The sequence below is a fragment of the Babylonia areolata genome, chromosome 14 (assembly GCF_041734735.1).
Source record: "Babylonia areolata isolate BAREFJ2019XMU chromosome 14, ASM4173473v1, whole genome shotgun sequence".
NCBI classification, from domain to species: domain Eukaryota; kingdom Metazoa; phylum Mollusca; class Gastropoda; order Neogastropoda; family Buccinidae; genus Babylonia; species Babylonia areolata.
Window position 1 is genome coordinate 33141352 of NC_134889.1, and position 14516 is coordinate 33155867.

Sequence of the window (14516 nt, forward strand, 5' to 3'; positions counted from 1 at the left end):
TCACCTCGATGTCGTACTTTAGTCCCCCCCACACCCACCCCTTCCCTGTAAATGCATAATTTTATATACACAGTACATACATGTATGCGGCATACACATACACAGTAGAGAGACTGAGATACCGAGCAAGCACACACTGACACACACACACACTGCACACACACACACACACACACACACACACACACACACACAGTGACACTGGCACACACAAACATCCGCGCGCGCGCCGGCGCCGCTCGCGCGCACATGATACACAGCCGGCGGCACACACACTGACAGTGCGCGCGCGAACAGTCACACAATGCATGTACACACGTGTATCTGTAGTATGATGCATGCGTTTGTAGTGCTTTGTGTATTGAGACGAGCTAAGGGAAATAACTCCGGTTAATCTGAACTTGGCGGAATAAACGTGGCTTACACAGAAGCACCCTGTCTGGACTCCATTTGTCCCTCTGCATAATATTACATGGTGGCAGCGGTCTCATCGACCCCAAAAACATGGCAGAAAATCAGCAGGCAAGTGACAACAACGGTCATCGACCCCTCAATCTCCCCACTCCCAAACCGTTTGACGGCACGCCAGCGAACTGGCTGAAATGGCGCCAGCGTTTCGAAAGATACTGGTCGGCGTCCGGACTGATGAACAGATCACGACGTGAACAGGTGAGCACCTTTCTGTACACCATGGGAGAAAGTGCTGACGACATTCTTGCCACCCTACGTGTAAACGAGGACACAATTGACTTTAAAGACTTGCTGCAGGCTTTCAATGGTTACTTCAACGTGAGAAAAAATATTATTGTAGAAAGAGCAAAATTCAACAAACGCTCACAGGCAGTCGGAGAAACCATTGATGCATTTATTCAAGACCTCCACAAATTGGCCGACGAATGCAATTTTGGTGACTTGAAAGAAGAGTTAATAAGAGACAGAATCGTGGTTGGCGTTATCGATGACACTCTATCAAACGAGCTACAGTCGAAAGCAGAACTGACACTGGCCCAAGCTGTCCAACTCAGCAGGCAGGCAGAGGCCAGGAAAGAAAGCCAGCAGCTAATCAGAGGCAGTCCTTCAGTCAACCTGGTAGACAGGAAACCACCTGCCACTTACAACCAACGCTTCAACTCCAGGAGTCAGTACCAGCACCACAAGGCCAGAAGTGCTGCTGGCAACTTTTGTGGTTATTGCGGCAAAGAGCCACACAGTCGAGACAAATGCCCAGCCAAGAACGCAACATGCAGCAAGTGTCACAAACATGGACACTTCCAAGCAGTATGCCGCAGTAGCCAAGCTCCTCGACACGCCCGTCGCCCAAGGGCAGTCCATGAGCTGTTTGAAGACGAGGAAGATGACGGGGACAATGACCATGACAGCCATTTCCTAGGTCATGTCTACCATCTGCAGGATGAAGACTGCTGGTCAGCTGAAGTCCTTGTCAATGGCTGTCCTCACACCTTCAAGCTGGACACGGGGGCATCAGTGACAGTGGTTGGAGAAAAATGGGCAGCCTCACATACTTTGACCAAGCCCACCAAAACCCTGAAGGGACCAGGAAATACCAAACTGAACATACTCGGCACCTTTCAAGCACAGCTGCAGCACAAAGAAAAGACAACAACAGAAACGCTATATGTCATCAATGGACAGACATGCTCCCTCCTCAGCAGATCAGCCTGCACCAAGCTTGGCTTAGTTGCACGCATCCACAATGTGACACAGACAACGGATTTCAAGCAAGAATTCCCTCAACTTTTCACTGGTCTCGGGCTGCTGCACACCCCTTACTCCATTTCCCTCAAGCCAGAAGCCCGTCCAACATGCCTGTATGCCCCACGCAAAATTCCCCATCCACTCGTCCCAAAAGTCAAGCGTGAGATCAACAGAATGATGGAAGAAGGAGTCATTTCCCCTGTTACGGAACCCACCAGCTGGTGTTCGGGAATCGTCATCGTTCCAAAACCAAACGGGGCAGTCCGCATCTGTGTGGACTTGACACAGCTGAACAAAGCTGTGCAGCGGGAAGTTCACCCCATGGCATCAGTAGACGAGAGCTTGGCTAAGCTGTCAAAGTCCAAAGTCTTCACCAAGCTTGATGCTAAAAGTGGATTTTGGCAAGTACCTCTAGACCCTGACTCAAGGCTCTACACCACTTTCGTCACGCCTTTTGGGCGATTTTGCTTCAATCGCCTCCCCTTTGGCATTAGCTCAGCCAGTGAAGTGTTCCAGCGCCTTATGTCTCAGATCCTGGAGAATATCGAGGGCGTCATCTGCCACATGGACGACATCCTCGTCCATGCAGAGGACCAGCAAACGCACGACCAGCGCCTGAGGACAGTCCTGCAACGACTCCAGGAAGCTGGCCTCACACTGAATGACAAATGCGAATTCGCAAAACCATCAATCAGGTTCCTAGGCCATATCATCGATGCAAATGGCATCCACGTGGATCCAGCCAAGGTGGAAGCCATCACTAGCTTCCCACCTCCCACCAACATCACTGAGCTCCAGCGCTTCCTTGGCATGATAAACCAGCTAGCGAAGTTCACGCCTAACCTTGCTGACATCACCGCACCACTACGGGGCCTACTCCGCAAGGGCACAGCATGGACATGGGGCGACCAACAAGAGGCAGCCTTTCAAGAAACAAAACGCCTCCTCACCTCTACACCAGTCCTTGCTCACTACAGCCCTGACCGAGAGACAACCATTGCAGCTGATGCTTCCAACGCAGGGATCGGGGCAGTGCTCTACCAAACACAAGACAATGGCACACGACGACCCATCTGCTTTATTTCAAGGTCACTCACAGACGCAGAGAAGAATTACGCAGTCATCGAAAAGGAAGCCCTGGCAGCTACTTGGGCCTGCGAGAGACTGAGGGAATATGTCTTGGGACTTAAGTTCACCCTGGAAACAGACCACATGCCATTGATCCCCTTGCTCAACACAACACAACTGCACAAGATGCCACCACGGATCCAACGTTTTCGCCTCCGTCTCATGCGATATGACACCAAAGTCACCCATGTGGCAGGAAAAAATCAGATCACAGCAGATGCGCTGTCACGCGCACCAGTCTCGCTACCCGACAAAAATGACGTCAACCTTATTGATGATACAACTGCACATGCCCAACAGTGCATCAACATCCTCCCAGCATCAGCCGAAAAGCTACATCGAATACAACAGTCACAAACAGCTGACCCAGAAATCACCGAAATTCGCAAATACTGCACCAATGGCTGGCCCGTCTACTTACCTCATTCTCCACTCCTCCAGCAATACTGGACCAACAGACAGCACTTCACAGTCGTCGATGACCTGCTACTCTTTGACGATCGCATCGTCATTCCCCGTGACATGAGAATGGACATCCTAAACCACCTACATGAAGGACACCAGGGCATCACTAAAACCCGTGCCTTGGCCTCATCTTCAGTTTGGTGGCCTTCCATCTCCTCCCAGATAGAAGAAATGGTCAGCAAATGCCGCACCTGCGCAATACACAGGCCAGCCCAAAAAGAGCCATTACTTCCCTCTTCCTTCCCAGAACGCCCATGGTCCAGAGTCGGGATGGACCTCTTTGAACATGATGGCAAAATGCACATCATCATCATTGACTACTATTCTCGATGGATTGAGATTCGACCCTTAGAAAAAACATCAAGCGCTCACACCATCGTCAGAATCAAGAGTGTTTTTGCAGCCCATGGCATACCAGATGTTGTTATTTCTGACAACGGTCCACAATTCGCCAGCACAGAATTCAGGGCGTTTGCAGCAGATTACGGCTTCACCCACACCACGAGCTCACCACGGTACCCCCAGAGCAATGGTGAAGCAGAGCGCGCAGTCCAAACGGTGAAACAGATGCTCAAAAAATCCAAAGACCCCTATGCAGCCCTACTCCTCTACAGAGCCACTCCATTGCGCAATGGTCTCTCCCCCAGCGAACTCCTGATGGGGAGGAAACTTAAAACCAAACTTCCAATCCTACCCTCCTCCCTCCGCCCATCAACTCCCGACCACTCTCTCATCCAAGAAAAAGAGAATGACATGAAATCAAAACAACGAACACTCTTCAACAAACGCCATGCTGCACGAGAGGCACCTCCGCTCAAAACAGGAGAATCTGTGTTCATTAAAGACATGAACAAAACCGGACAGGTTGTAGCAGAACACCACAATCCACGCTCCTTCATCGTGGCAACAACGCAGGGCACGATCCGCCGTAACAGGTCACACCTAGTGGCTATGCCTGGTGAAGCCCATCCAACACTGCAGACAAACACTTCCGCAGGGAATGCCACCCTGTCTGGGAATGCCACGTCTTCGGGTTCTCTTCCACCACCATCACCACCTCAACAGATCCCCTCACCGCCCAGACAGCAGCCACCCATACAGATGGCCACGCCCAGAGCAACACCCACGGCCCCAGGACCAGCTGTCAACAACACACCAGGCCAACACCGTACCAGATCAGGCAGACCAGTCAACAAACCGGCGAAGCTGAATCTGTGAAAGTGTACCCAGCAGATCTGAGAAAGGCCCTTATGGCTTATCTGTACTGGGAAAACAAAGTGTAGGAAGTGCAAATGTGCTCCCATACAGGTCTGAGAAAGGCCCCTATGGCTCACCTGTCTTGGGGAAAACAAAATATTAGGTTGAAAACTTCACCAGCACAACAAACTTACTTCACCCCATAATCATACCAATGTGTGGAACACAGTGCAACATTGACATATATATTCTTGTGTGTGTACATGTACATTGCTTCTAAACACTTACCAGTAACCGCTGATCTAGTCATATCTCATCATCAAACGTACACTGGTACCAAACCCAAAACCCACACAAATATGTTTAACGTATTGTGTTTGTTTTTCACGACATTTTTTTTCTTTTCTCCTTTTCACAACAAAATTCTCTTGTCACTAAAAGTTTCAAAGCATATCCCATGACATGTATCCGCCCACAAGCCATAATTTCCTTATTTCTTTGGAAGGAAACTATACTGAATTGATTGACATTGTTACGAATCAGTAGAAGGGGGAAGAGGAGAGAAGTGAACAGACTCTCACAAAAGAAGCTCAGTGAGACTCGTAGTGCATACTGCATGATCTGCTTTAAATTCATTTTTAGTTCTTTGTGTATCTAGATGGAACTGAACAGTACCCCACATAAAAAAGGGGAGTTGTAGTATGATGCATGCGTTTGTAGTGCTTTGTGTATTGAGACGAGCTAAGGGAAATAACTCCGGTTAATCTGAACTTGGCGGAATAAACGTGGCTTACACAGAAGCACCCTGTCTGGACTCCATTTGTCCCTCTGCATAATATTACAGTATCTATATGTATGCGGCATCAATAGCATCGCTATACATGCACGGTGAATATGCTTTTAACTGAACTGAAGGACGTTCTGTTGCATGTGTACACAAATGCATGTTCATGTGGACATAGACACATGTGCATACTTCTCCTCCCCACACACATGCACACACAAACAGACCGTGGACCACAAACAGCATTAACACACACACACACACACACACACACACACACACACTAAAAAAGAAAAGTTCGCAACTGTCGCTGGAAAACCTTGGCGCATGTGAGTTCGTGACGTCACATCCGACGTGCACCAACACAATGTGTTGTCCTTAGATACAAGGTGGTCCTGTCCGTGGGTGCGTGCGGGCTTTTAGTTTAAAATTGTTTGAAACAACCGGCAAGATAAACTCTAAAGACGTCCATTACGTCCGCTGCAAGAGCGGCAAAATGTCTTCGGGTGACGCCAAAAATTACCTGTCTAAACGGAATGTTCCTGCTTTGTTTGAGGTAAGAAACGAAATAGCGTGAAATGGTTGTTTAAAATGCAAAGGAACTTTATTTCGATTTTGCCTCACAGGTTGCCACTGCGGCCTTTACGATGTTATTCATAAACTGCTGGTTAAGCTGCTAGTAACCTGTGATTCGGTTGAATGAAAGCAGAGCTGGATTTAACTACGATTACCTTTTTGTGTAGACAAACAGATGCATCGATAACCAGTCCATAGATTTCGGTCAGCATCTGTTGATTTTTGTGGGCAACAAAGTAGGTTATATGAATGAGACGAACACAAAGAAAATGCCATTCAATTCAGATGATCAGTGTCTGTCTGGCATGTCAGCTGTTTGTAAGTAGTAACATGAATGATTTGATGAAGTAGATAAGGAAGCATTAAAAATAAACGAATGAAATTCAAAATGTGAGAAAAGAAAGAACAAAGGGGCTAAACAACAAAGAAAGATCAAAGGCATAAAGAAATCTAAGTGTGTGATATCTAGCTTCTACAATTATGTGTGCACAAAGAGCACACACACACACACACACACACACACACACACACACACACACACACACACACATGCATGCGCGTGCGCACACACTTGCACACAGACACTCACGCACATACGCATGCATGCACACGTGTGCCCATTTGTGCATATGTTCGTGCACACACACACCTACACACAGAGAATTGTATATGAATTAAAGATACTGCAGATTATTATGCTTGTGAAATATGACTGAAATACCACAGTGTTATACGTTTACATTATTTTAAAAAATCTTCCCTCACATAACTTTTGTTTGAAGATAATTATTGCATACATTGATGCTGTAACTCTGTGTGTGTGTGTGGGTGGGTTAGTGTGTGTGTGTTAGTGTGTGAGTGTGTGTGTGTGTGTGTGTGTGTGTGTGTGTAACTTACAAACATGTACTTGTTCAAGTGTGTACACACACATTATTTTTTTTTTTTTTTTCAGTGAATCTGGTTATTGTACACTGTAGTTTTATCCCCTTTATTGTCTAAGTTTATAGTGGTTGAAGTGTTCCCAATTTGATTTTTTTTCAGCAGTACTGTATTATGATCACGTTCCTTATATGGTGATATTGAAAATGAAGTATAATCATCATAGTTTTATTGATTTACCATCTCTCTTTTTTGTGTGCCCCCCCCCCCCTTTTTTTATCTATCAATAATTTATCCATTTTTTCATTAATTCACTCATTACTGATTTATTGACCTGTGTCTGGTTCTGGCGATGTCTGATGAGGTGTATTGATCTCTTTCTGTGTTCGGCTGTGTCTGATGAGATGTATTTTATTGTATTGTATTACTCTTTTTTGTCACAAGAGATATTTTCTGTGTGAAATTCAGGCTGTTCTTCCCAGGGAGAACACATCACTACACTGAGAACGCTACTCTTTTTTTTCTTTCTTTTTTTCTGCCTGCAATTTTATTTGTTTTCCTATTGATGTGGATTTTTCTACATGATTTTGCCAGGAACAACACTTTTGTTGCCATGGGTTCTTTTATATGTGTTAAGTGCATGCTGCACACAGGAGGTCAGTTTATTATCTCATCCAAATGACTAGCATCCAGACCACCACTCAAGGTCTAGTGGAGGGGGAGAAAATACTGGCGACTATGGGATTCGAACCAATGCGTTCAGATTCTCTTGCTTTTTAGGCGGATGTGTTACCTCCAGGTCAACACTCTACTGAGATGTATTGATCTCTCTCTCTGTTTCTGGCAGTGTTGGATAATATGCATTGATCTCACTTTGTTTCTAATAGTGTCTGATGAGATGCACTGATCTCTCTTTGGAGGAAAGTGGTAGAATGTTTAACTCGTTCGTTCCAATTTTTCTATGAACCAATACTCCTCCCTTGTCTCAAGATTCCTATGATACATATATTCCCTTCATTCCTGGATTTACAGAAGAGAAAGAAAGTATGAAGCAGGGTACTTATTTCAGAGATGTATGGCAACGCAGCTCATTACAGTACACTAAGATTGTCGAATACTGTTGTGTACAGAATTGATGCAAGTTGTCTGTGACCCTGTTGACACTGCAGGGTGACATCTCTGATGACACTCAGGTGTAAAGCAGGTGACTTTGGGGTCAAACACAATGCATACAAGTAAGTATTACATGCGGGACAATGTTTTGCTTGCAGAGTATACACAACATGCAGGTACTCACTGAGTAGTACCTCATATGTATCTCAGTGCCACACTGTTATTCATATCCATGAAAACTGTCACAATTGTCACTGCTATTGTCCTTATCACATGAGTGATTTGAACTTTGTCTCAAAGAGAATATATACCTTTCACAACACAAGCAGTCACTGAGCCAGAATCAGATCATTATCTTCACAATTCTTGAACCAAAACTATTCAGAAACAATACTGTCTCTATATATTCATGTGCGTGTCACAGTCATCACGTAATATGCCACACAAAGGTGACACGTGTGTGATATACCTTGAAGCAGTCATGCCAGTTACTGCACAAGTATACACCACAATTTTCACACTTGTTACTTTTTGAAGTTCTTTTCATCACCCGCTACCTGTGCTCTGTAGCAACAGCTAATTGCACTCTCTCCTTGTCATTCAGTTGAAACAGATCAAAATCATCATCTGATAGAGCGTTGTAAAACTCATCATCAGAAAACTGGTCAGAATCCGAACTTTCTACACGTTCCATTTTTCTATGTCTGTGTCTACTGAGCACATCGGCAAGAATGTAGTGGTTCCCACTTTCCCATGGCCTAGAGTGGGGGAGGGGGGAGGGGTTCTGGCGTCCATTCCACTCATAAACACTGCCCCGCAAGGATAGATGATGCATGCTGATGATACGACTTGCTGGAAGTTCAAAGCGCTTATCACGAGAATAGATTTTCCGTGCTGCAGGAAGGAAAGGGGGAATTCTCTGCTGCATGGTTTTCCGGCCTCCAGGAATGAAGGGTAAAATTCCTGTTAACCAGAAAACCGTGCTGCAGGGATGAAAAAGTTAAGACGCTCGTCTGTGAGGGTCTGGGTTCAAATTCTGCCCTTGCCCTTTCTCCGAAGTTTGACTGGAAAATTGAACTGAGCGTCTAGTTGTTCGGATGTGACGATAAACCAAGGTCCTGTGTGCAGCAAGCACTTGGCACACTGAAAAAGAACCCATGGCAACAAGAGTGTTATCCTCTGGCAAAATTCTTTTGAGGAAATCCACTCGGATAGGTACACAAATATATATATATATATATGCATGCACTCAAGGCCTGACAAAGCACATTGGGTTTTGCAGTTGGTGGGGCATCTGCCTTGCAGATGTGGTGTTGCGTATGTAGATTTGTCTGAGCTCGCTGACGCCTGGAACAGAAACTCTTCTTTTTCTCTGTCTTCTTTTTCTTCTTCTTCTTCTTCGTTCGTGGGCTGCATCTGCCACGTTCACTCATATGCACACAAGTGGGCTTTTTCGTGAATGACCATTTTTACCTCGCCATGTAGGCAGCCATACTCCGTTTTCGGGGTTGAACTGAAGCTCTCTCTGTTTCTGGCAGTGTCTGATGACGGGGCTGATGTTCCATCGCCCCACAGACCACATCCAGTACCTGATAGAATGCCTGGAGAAGGTCAAGGCCAAAGGGCAGGAGGAGATGCGTTGGAACATGTTCGTGGAGATGCAGAGGTCAAAGACCCCCCTGACCCCACTGCCCCCCATCACCCCCACCAACGGACGGCGCCCCATCTCTCGTGAGCGTTCCATGACCCCGAAAGGTGAGCGAGTGTTTCTTGGAAAGAACGAATGAAACATGCTTTTTGCTCTACATGATTAGATATTTTGTCATTGTATTATTTGTCATTATTTTTATCATCATTGGTATTATCGTCATTACTATTATTATATATATATATATATATGTGTGTGTGTGTGTGTGTACGTGTTCAGTTTTGTTGTTGTTGTTGTTTTTTGTTTGTTTGTTTAGCAAGCATGCTCACTCACACATCTACCCACACATTCGTACTAACACACGCATTCATTCATGCATGCAAGGGCGAACATGCCATGTGCACACAGATACACACAGAACTGATATGCACACACACACACACACACACACACACACACACACACACACACACACACACACACACACACACACACTCACTCACTCACTCACTCACTTACACACACACACACACACACACACAATGATGAAAGAATATACTTTGCTGACTGTTCAATGTTATATTAGAAACTAGACTGGAGTGAGTTATTAATTTCAAATAATTACTAATTATAATACAAGTAACAAAACAGGACAGTTCAAGCACTACAGCTGGTGAAGATCTGTTAAAACATATGATCAGCACCACTGTTATTAAACACTGAGTCATGATTTACAGATATACATAAAGTAGCAGGAAGAAAATACATTTTTGGTATTTATACACACACACACACACTAAAAAAAAATCACAAATTATTAACAGCTGCCGGAAAATATACATTTTTGGTATTCATACTACCAAAAAATCACAAATTATTAGAGTTGTTTTCACATTGATGTTGACAGTCATGTTTAATGTAATGAAACTGATCTCAATGGAATTGAGACTGCGACAATGTGCGGGGTTAATTCACTCAAAATCCTGTTTACCTGCCGGCAGTCGGTCCTGGGTATTTCTGGATTGAAAACTACACGATTCAAGGTATACCCCCCACCCCACACACACTTACACACTTTTGCGTGATGTCACTGAAAAAAAAAAAGAAAGTGCTTGAAGCCTGATCCACTGATTGCCTGTTCTGACTAATTAAAGATCCCTTTACATTTGATGCAAACTGGTTTGTGCCATGTGAATGCTTTGACATGTTTGAGTAATCTGTGCAGTGATGTTAATACTCTGCTTACATCACTGCGGCAAACTGCTTGGAGTATATCTTCCATTACTTGTCTTTCTCAGCTATAATGCTATGTTCCTTTCAGAACTGACATTAACAGTTTTTGCATTTCTGAGTGTGCTGAATGATTTTCGCACAGGTGTTAACAGTAACATTATATTTGCTTTTGTTTTACTGTTGTTTGAATCAGCATATCATTATGATATACATCAGATAGGTAAGTCATGCATACATTTTTTGTAAGTGTTGCTTTGTCGGTTGGCAAATAATTGTTTGAAAATGGTTTATTTGCCAGCCAACAAAAGCAGTAGTTTACTTGAAGTCTTAAAATTTTTATTGAAAGTTAGTTGTCAGTGTTGCGTTCTTTAACAGAGTACAGTGAGTGTGTGTGGTGTTATCCAGTGGTGCTGTTTCATTTAACTGAGGTCAGGATTTCTGACTGGAGGGATTCAGTATAAGATACAGACAGACCAGGATGGAAATACTTACACACACAGACACACACACAGACACATACACACACACACATACACACACACACACACACACACACACACACAACAGACACACACACACACACAATCACACAAAAAATGTGACGAATCAATGCACTTGTGGTCAGAAATGAGTAAACTGGTTACTCTAAGCTGTGTTGGTCTGTCCCATATCTTTGCAATCCGACGTTAACCCTGTGACCAGAGACTGGCACTGGTGGCTTAATCCCTGATGTGTGTGGTTAGTCGTCTCTGGGTAATTACCTGAATGGGACATATGGCAGTGTTGACATTGCAGGTGGGGCTTGTGTGTCTGTTGGCAGGGGGGAAAAGGGGGGGGGGGGGGTGTATGCATGTGTGTGCGTGTGAGCATATGTGCTTAAGAGCATGCAAGCCACACATTCGCACATAATTAAATTGTGTGTCCTTGTGTGTACAGGTTTCATTTATATATTACGTTAATGGACACATACTGATGCACATATCATATATACATAGACATATCTATATCAATCTCTCTCTCTCTCTCTCTCTCTCTCTCTCTCTCTCTCTCTATATATATATAATATATATATATATATATATATATATTACACACATGCTGTATGCTAGGAGACAAAATTGCACTGGCTCTAAGTGCTGCAACCTTGGGGGCTAGTTGGCCTTTGGGAACCATCCCAACGCTGACTGTCCTAAAACCCTCTCGGCTGAGAGAGTGGTCATGTAACTTGGGCAAGTCATTCCCTGCTATAATCAAATTCTGGCCCAGATAGTCGGGACAGCAGTTACCTCCTCTGCTGTTCTGATGGTCATAGTGTGTCTGTATATCTGTATTTCTTGCTCATTTTATTATATCTGATTTATACATGTGTATGCAAACACATTCTTTCGTCTAACATCACACTATGTGAACAGACATTTAAACTGAAGGACACACTGTGGCATGTGAATGTGTGCATGTGTATACAGATGTGCTAGCACATTTCTTTATTTCTGTATTCACTTTTTTTACTTCTTTTTTTTCAGTTTCTTTATTTCTATATTCAGTCCATTTACCTGATTTTCTTTTTATTCATTTATTAATATAGTTATTTCTCAATTTGACCTCTGTTTGTCATGTGTGTGTGTGTGTGTGTGTGTGTGTGTGTGTGTGTTGTCTAATTATTTTTTATTTTATTTCAATTTCTTTATTTCCATATCCATCCGTTTCATAGTTTATCTCCTTATTCATTTATGAATATATTTATTTGTTTATTTATCAATATGATTACAGTGCAGTTTTCAGCACATTTGCAACTTTGTGTGTGTGGGCAACAGCCATGTGTCAACTGATTGCATTCGCTGACATAGATTTTGTCCATCTGTCTAACTCTGTCTCTCTCGATCTCTTTCTTTCTTTAAGAACCACCCCAAAATTCAAAAGCAGTGAAAAATACTAAAGGTAAGGAAAAGGACAAGCATATCCTTTTATTGACTCACTTGTGTAAACAAAGTGAGTCTATGTTGTAACCCGGTGTTCGGTTGTCTTTGTGTGTGTGTGTGTGTGTGTGTGTGTGTGTGTGTCTGTGTGTGTGTGTCAGTGTGTCCATGGTAAACTTTAACATTGACATTTTCTCTTTTACTTTGTCAGTTGACTTTTTCATTTTACTTTGTCAGTTGACACCAAATTAGGCATAAAAATAGGAAAAACTCAGTTCTTTCCAGTCATCTTGTTTAAAACAATATTGCACCTCTGGGATGGGCACAAAACAATAAAATTAAAAAAAGCCTAATTATATGCAAACTGCATTTACTGTTATATTTATATTTTTTGTATTCTCTAAACTTGGCACTTTGACCTGTTATTCTGACACAACAACAAGAGGAGTCATTATTATCATTTTTTGTTCAAACAGGAACTGCTTTTGCTAAGCATGGATTTTTTTTTAATTTTGCAAACGTTTTGGTGCAGATAGTAAAAAAGGGAAATTACTCTGTAATTAATGCTGGGGGACTTAATTTGCTTTAAACTGATCTTTCTCGTCTTAAACATTACATTTTGAAATTATACTCAATACATAATAAGCTTGGATTTTTTTTTTTTTTAAGTGTAACACAAGTGTCTTGAAGGCCTTGCCTCTCTTGTTTTCATTATTTTTTGCTCTCTTTTTTTTTCTCTCACTTAAGCTGACTTATATTTCTGGCTGATGGACTGTATGAGGGTCTGTTATAGTTAACCCTTTTGTTGGGTACTTTTTGGCTTCGTGCTTTCGTACCTGTATATACTTTTGTTGCTGACTTGATCTGTATTTGTGTCTTTGGGAGAGCTCATTCTTCTTATAGGTTTCATCATCATCATCATCATCATCATCATCGTTGTTGTTGTTGTTGTCAATAATAACAATAATAAAATAAATAATAATAATGATAATAACAATAACAATAATAATAATAATAATGTTGTTGTTGTTGTTATCTTCTTAATTAATATGATTATGATGATGGTGACGAGCATTTTATTATCATTAATGTTATCATTATTATTGTTATCATATTTAGTATCATTATTGCTGGCCTTTCTCTTGTGCTTTGATTGACGTATTTCTTTCCTTCTTTCTTTCCTTCTTTCTTTCGTTCTTTCTTTTCTTCTTTCTTTCCATCTTTCTTTCCTTCATTCTTTTCTTCTTTCTTTCCTTCTTTCTTTGTGCGTCTCTTTCCGTTCATATAACACTTTCACAACGTTTGATTTACAACATGACAAAACCGGGAAATTCATTTCCAGTCAAGTGATGCGTTTTATTTCTACAGAGCTTATACTTTTATACATTCAGTTAAGAGGTATCTTTTGATTCATATAGACAGACAGCTACTATTTATATCAACAGAAGTTTAGATTCGGCATTTCTGAAATCAGTATGCGCAGGCGGTGCTACAGAAATGATGATCAGTCAGAGGAGTTGTGCATTTGGGTGAGGAGTCAAATACAATTCATTTTGCCTTGAAGTTTTCTGTGTTGAATGGTTTCCATATAACATTAATTTCAGAGGAATATCATGAATGTGTATATGTGTTTCAAAAGTTTGTTTATTGATGTCATCATCTGATGATGGTGCCCTGTGTAATTTTGCACTTTATCTTTATAGAGAGCTTTTAAGTTAAGAGAAACAATGATGTCCTAATTTCTGTAGTTTATGTTTTTTTTGAAAGAAGTCGAGTTACGTCACTGGCAGTTTTGGCCTGAAAATGAATAAACTATCTGAGTCTCTTTCTCGTTGTCTTGCGTGACAGAGATTTGTGCTTT

At 42.6% G+C, this 14516-nt stretch overlaps 1 protein-coding gene across 1 annotated transcript in view; it reads left to right on the forward strand.

The window, feature by feature from the left end:
- Window positions 1-5708: 5708 nt before the first annotated feature.
- Window positions 5709-14516, forward strand: part of LOC143289998 (adenylate kinase isoenzyme 5-like) — a 62850-nt gene continuing 54042 nt past the window's right edge. Inside the window, exons 1-2 of the mRNA XM_076599296.1 lie at window positions 5709-5846; window positions 9397-9613. Of these exons, the coding sequence (XP_076455411.1) occupies window positions 5787-5846; window positions 9397-9613 (277 nt within the window). The 5' untranslated portion in view covers window positions 5709-5786. The remainder of the gene's footprint in view (window positions 5847-9396; window positions 9614-14516) is intronic.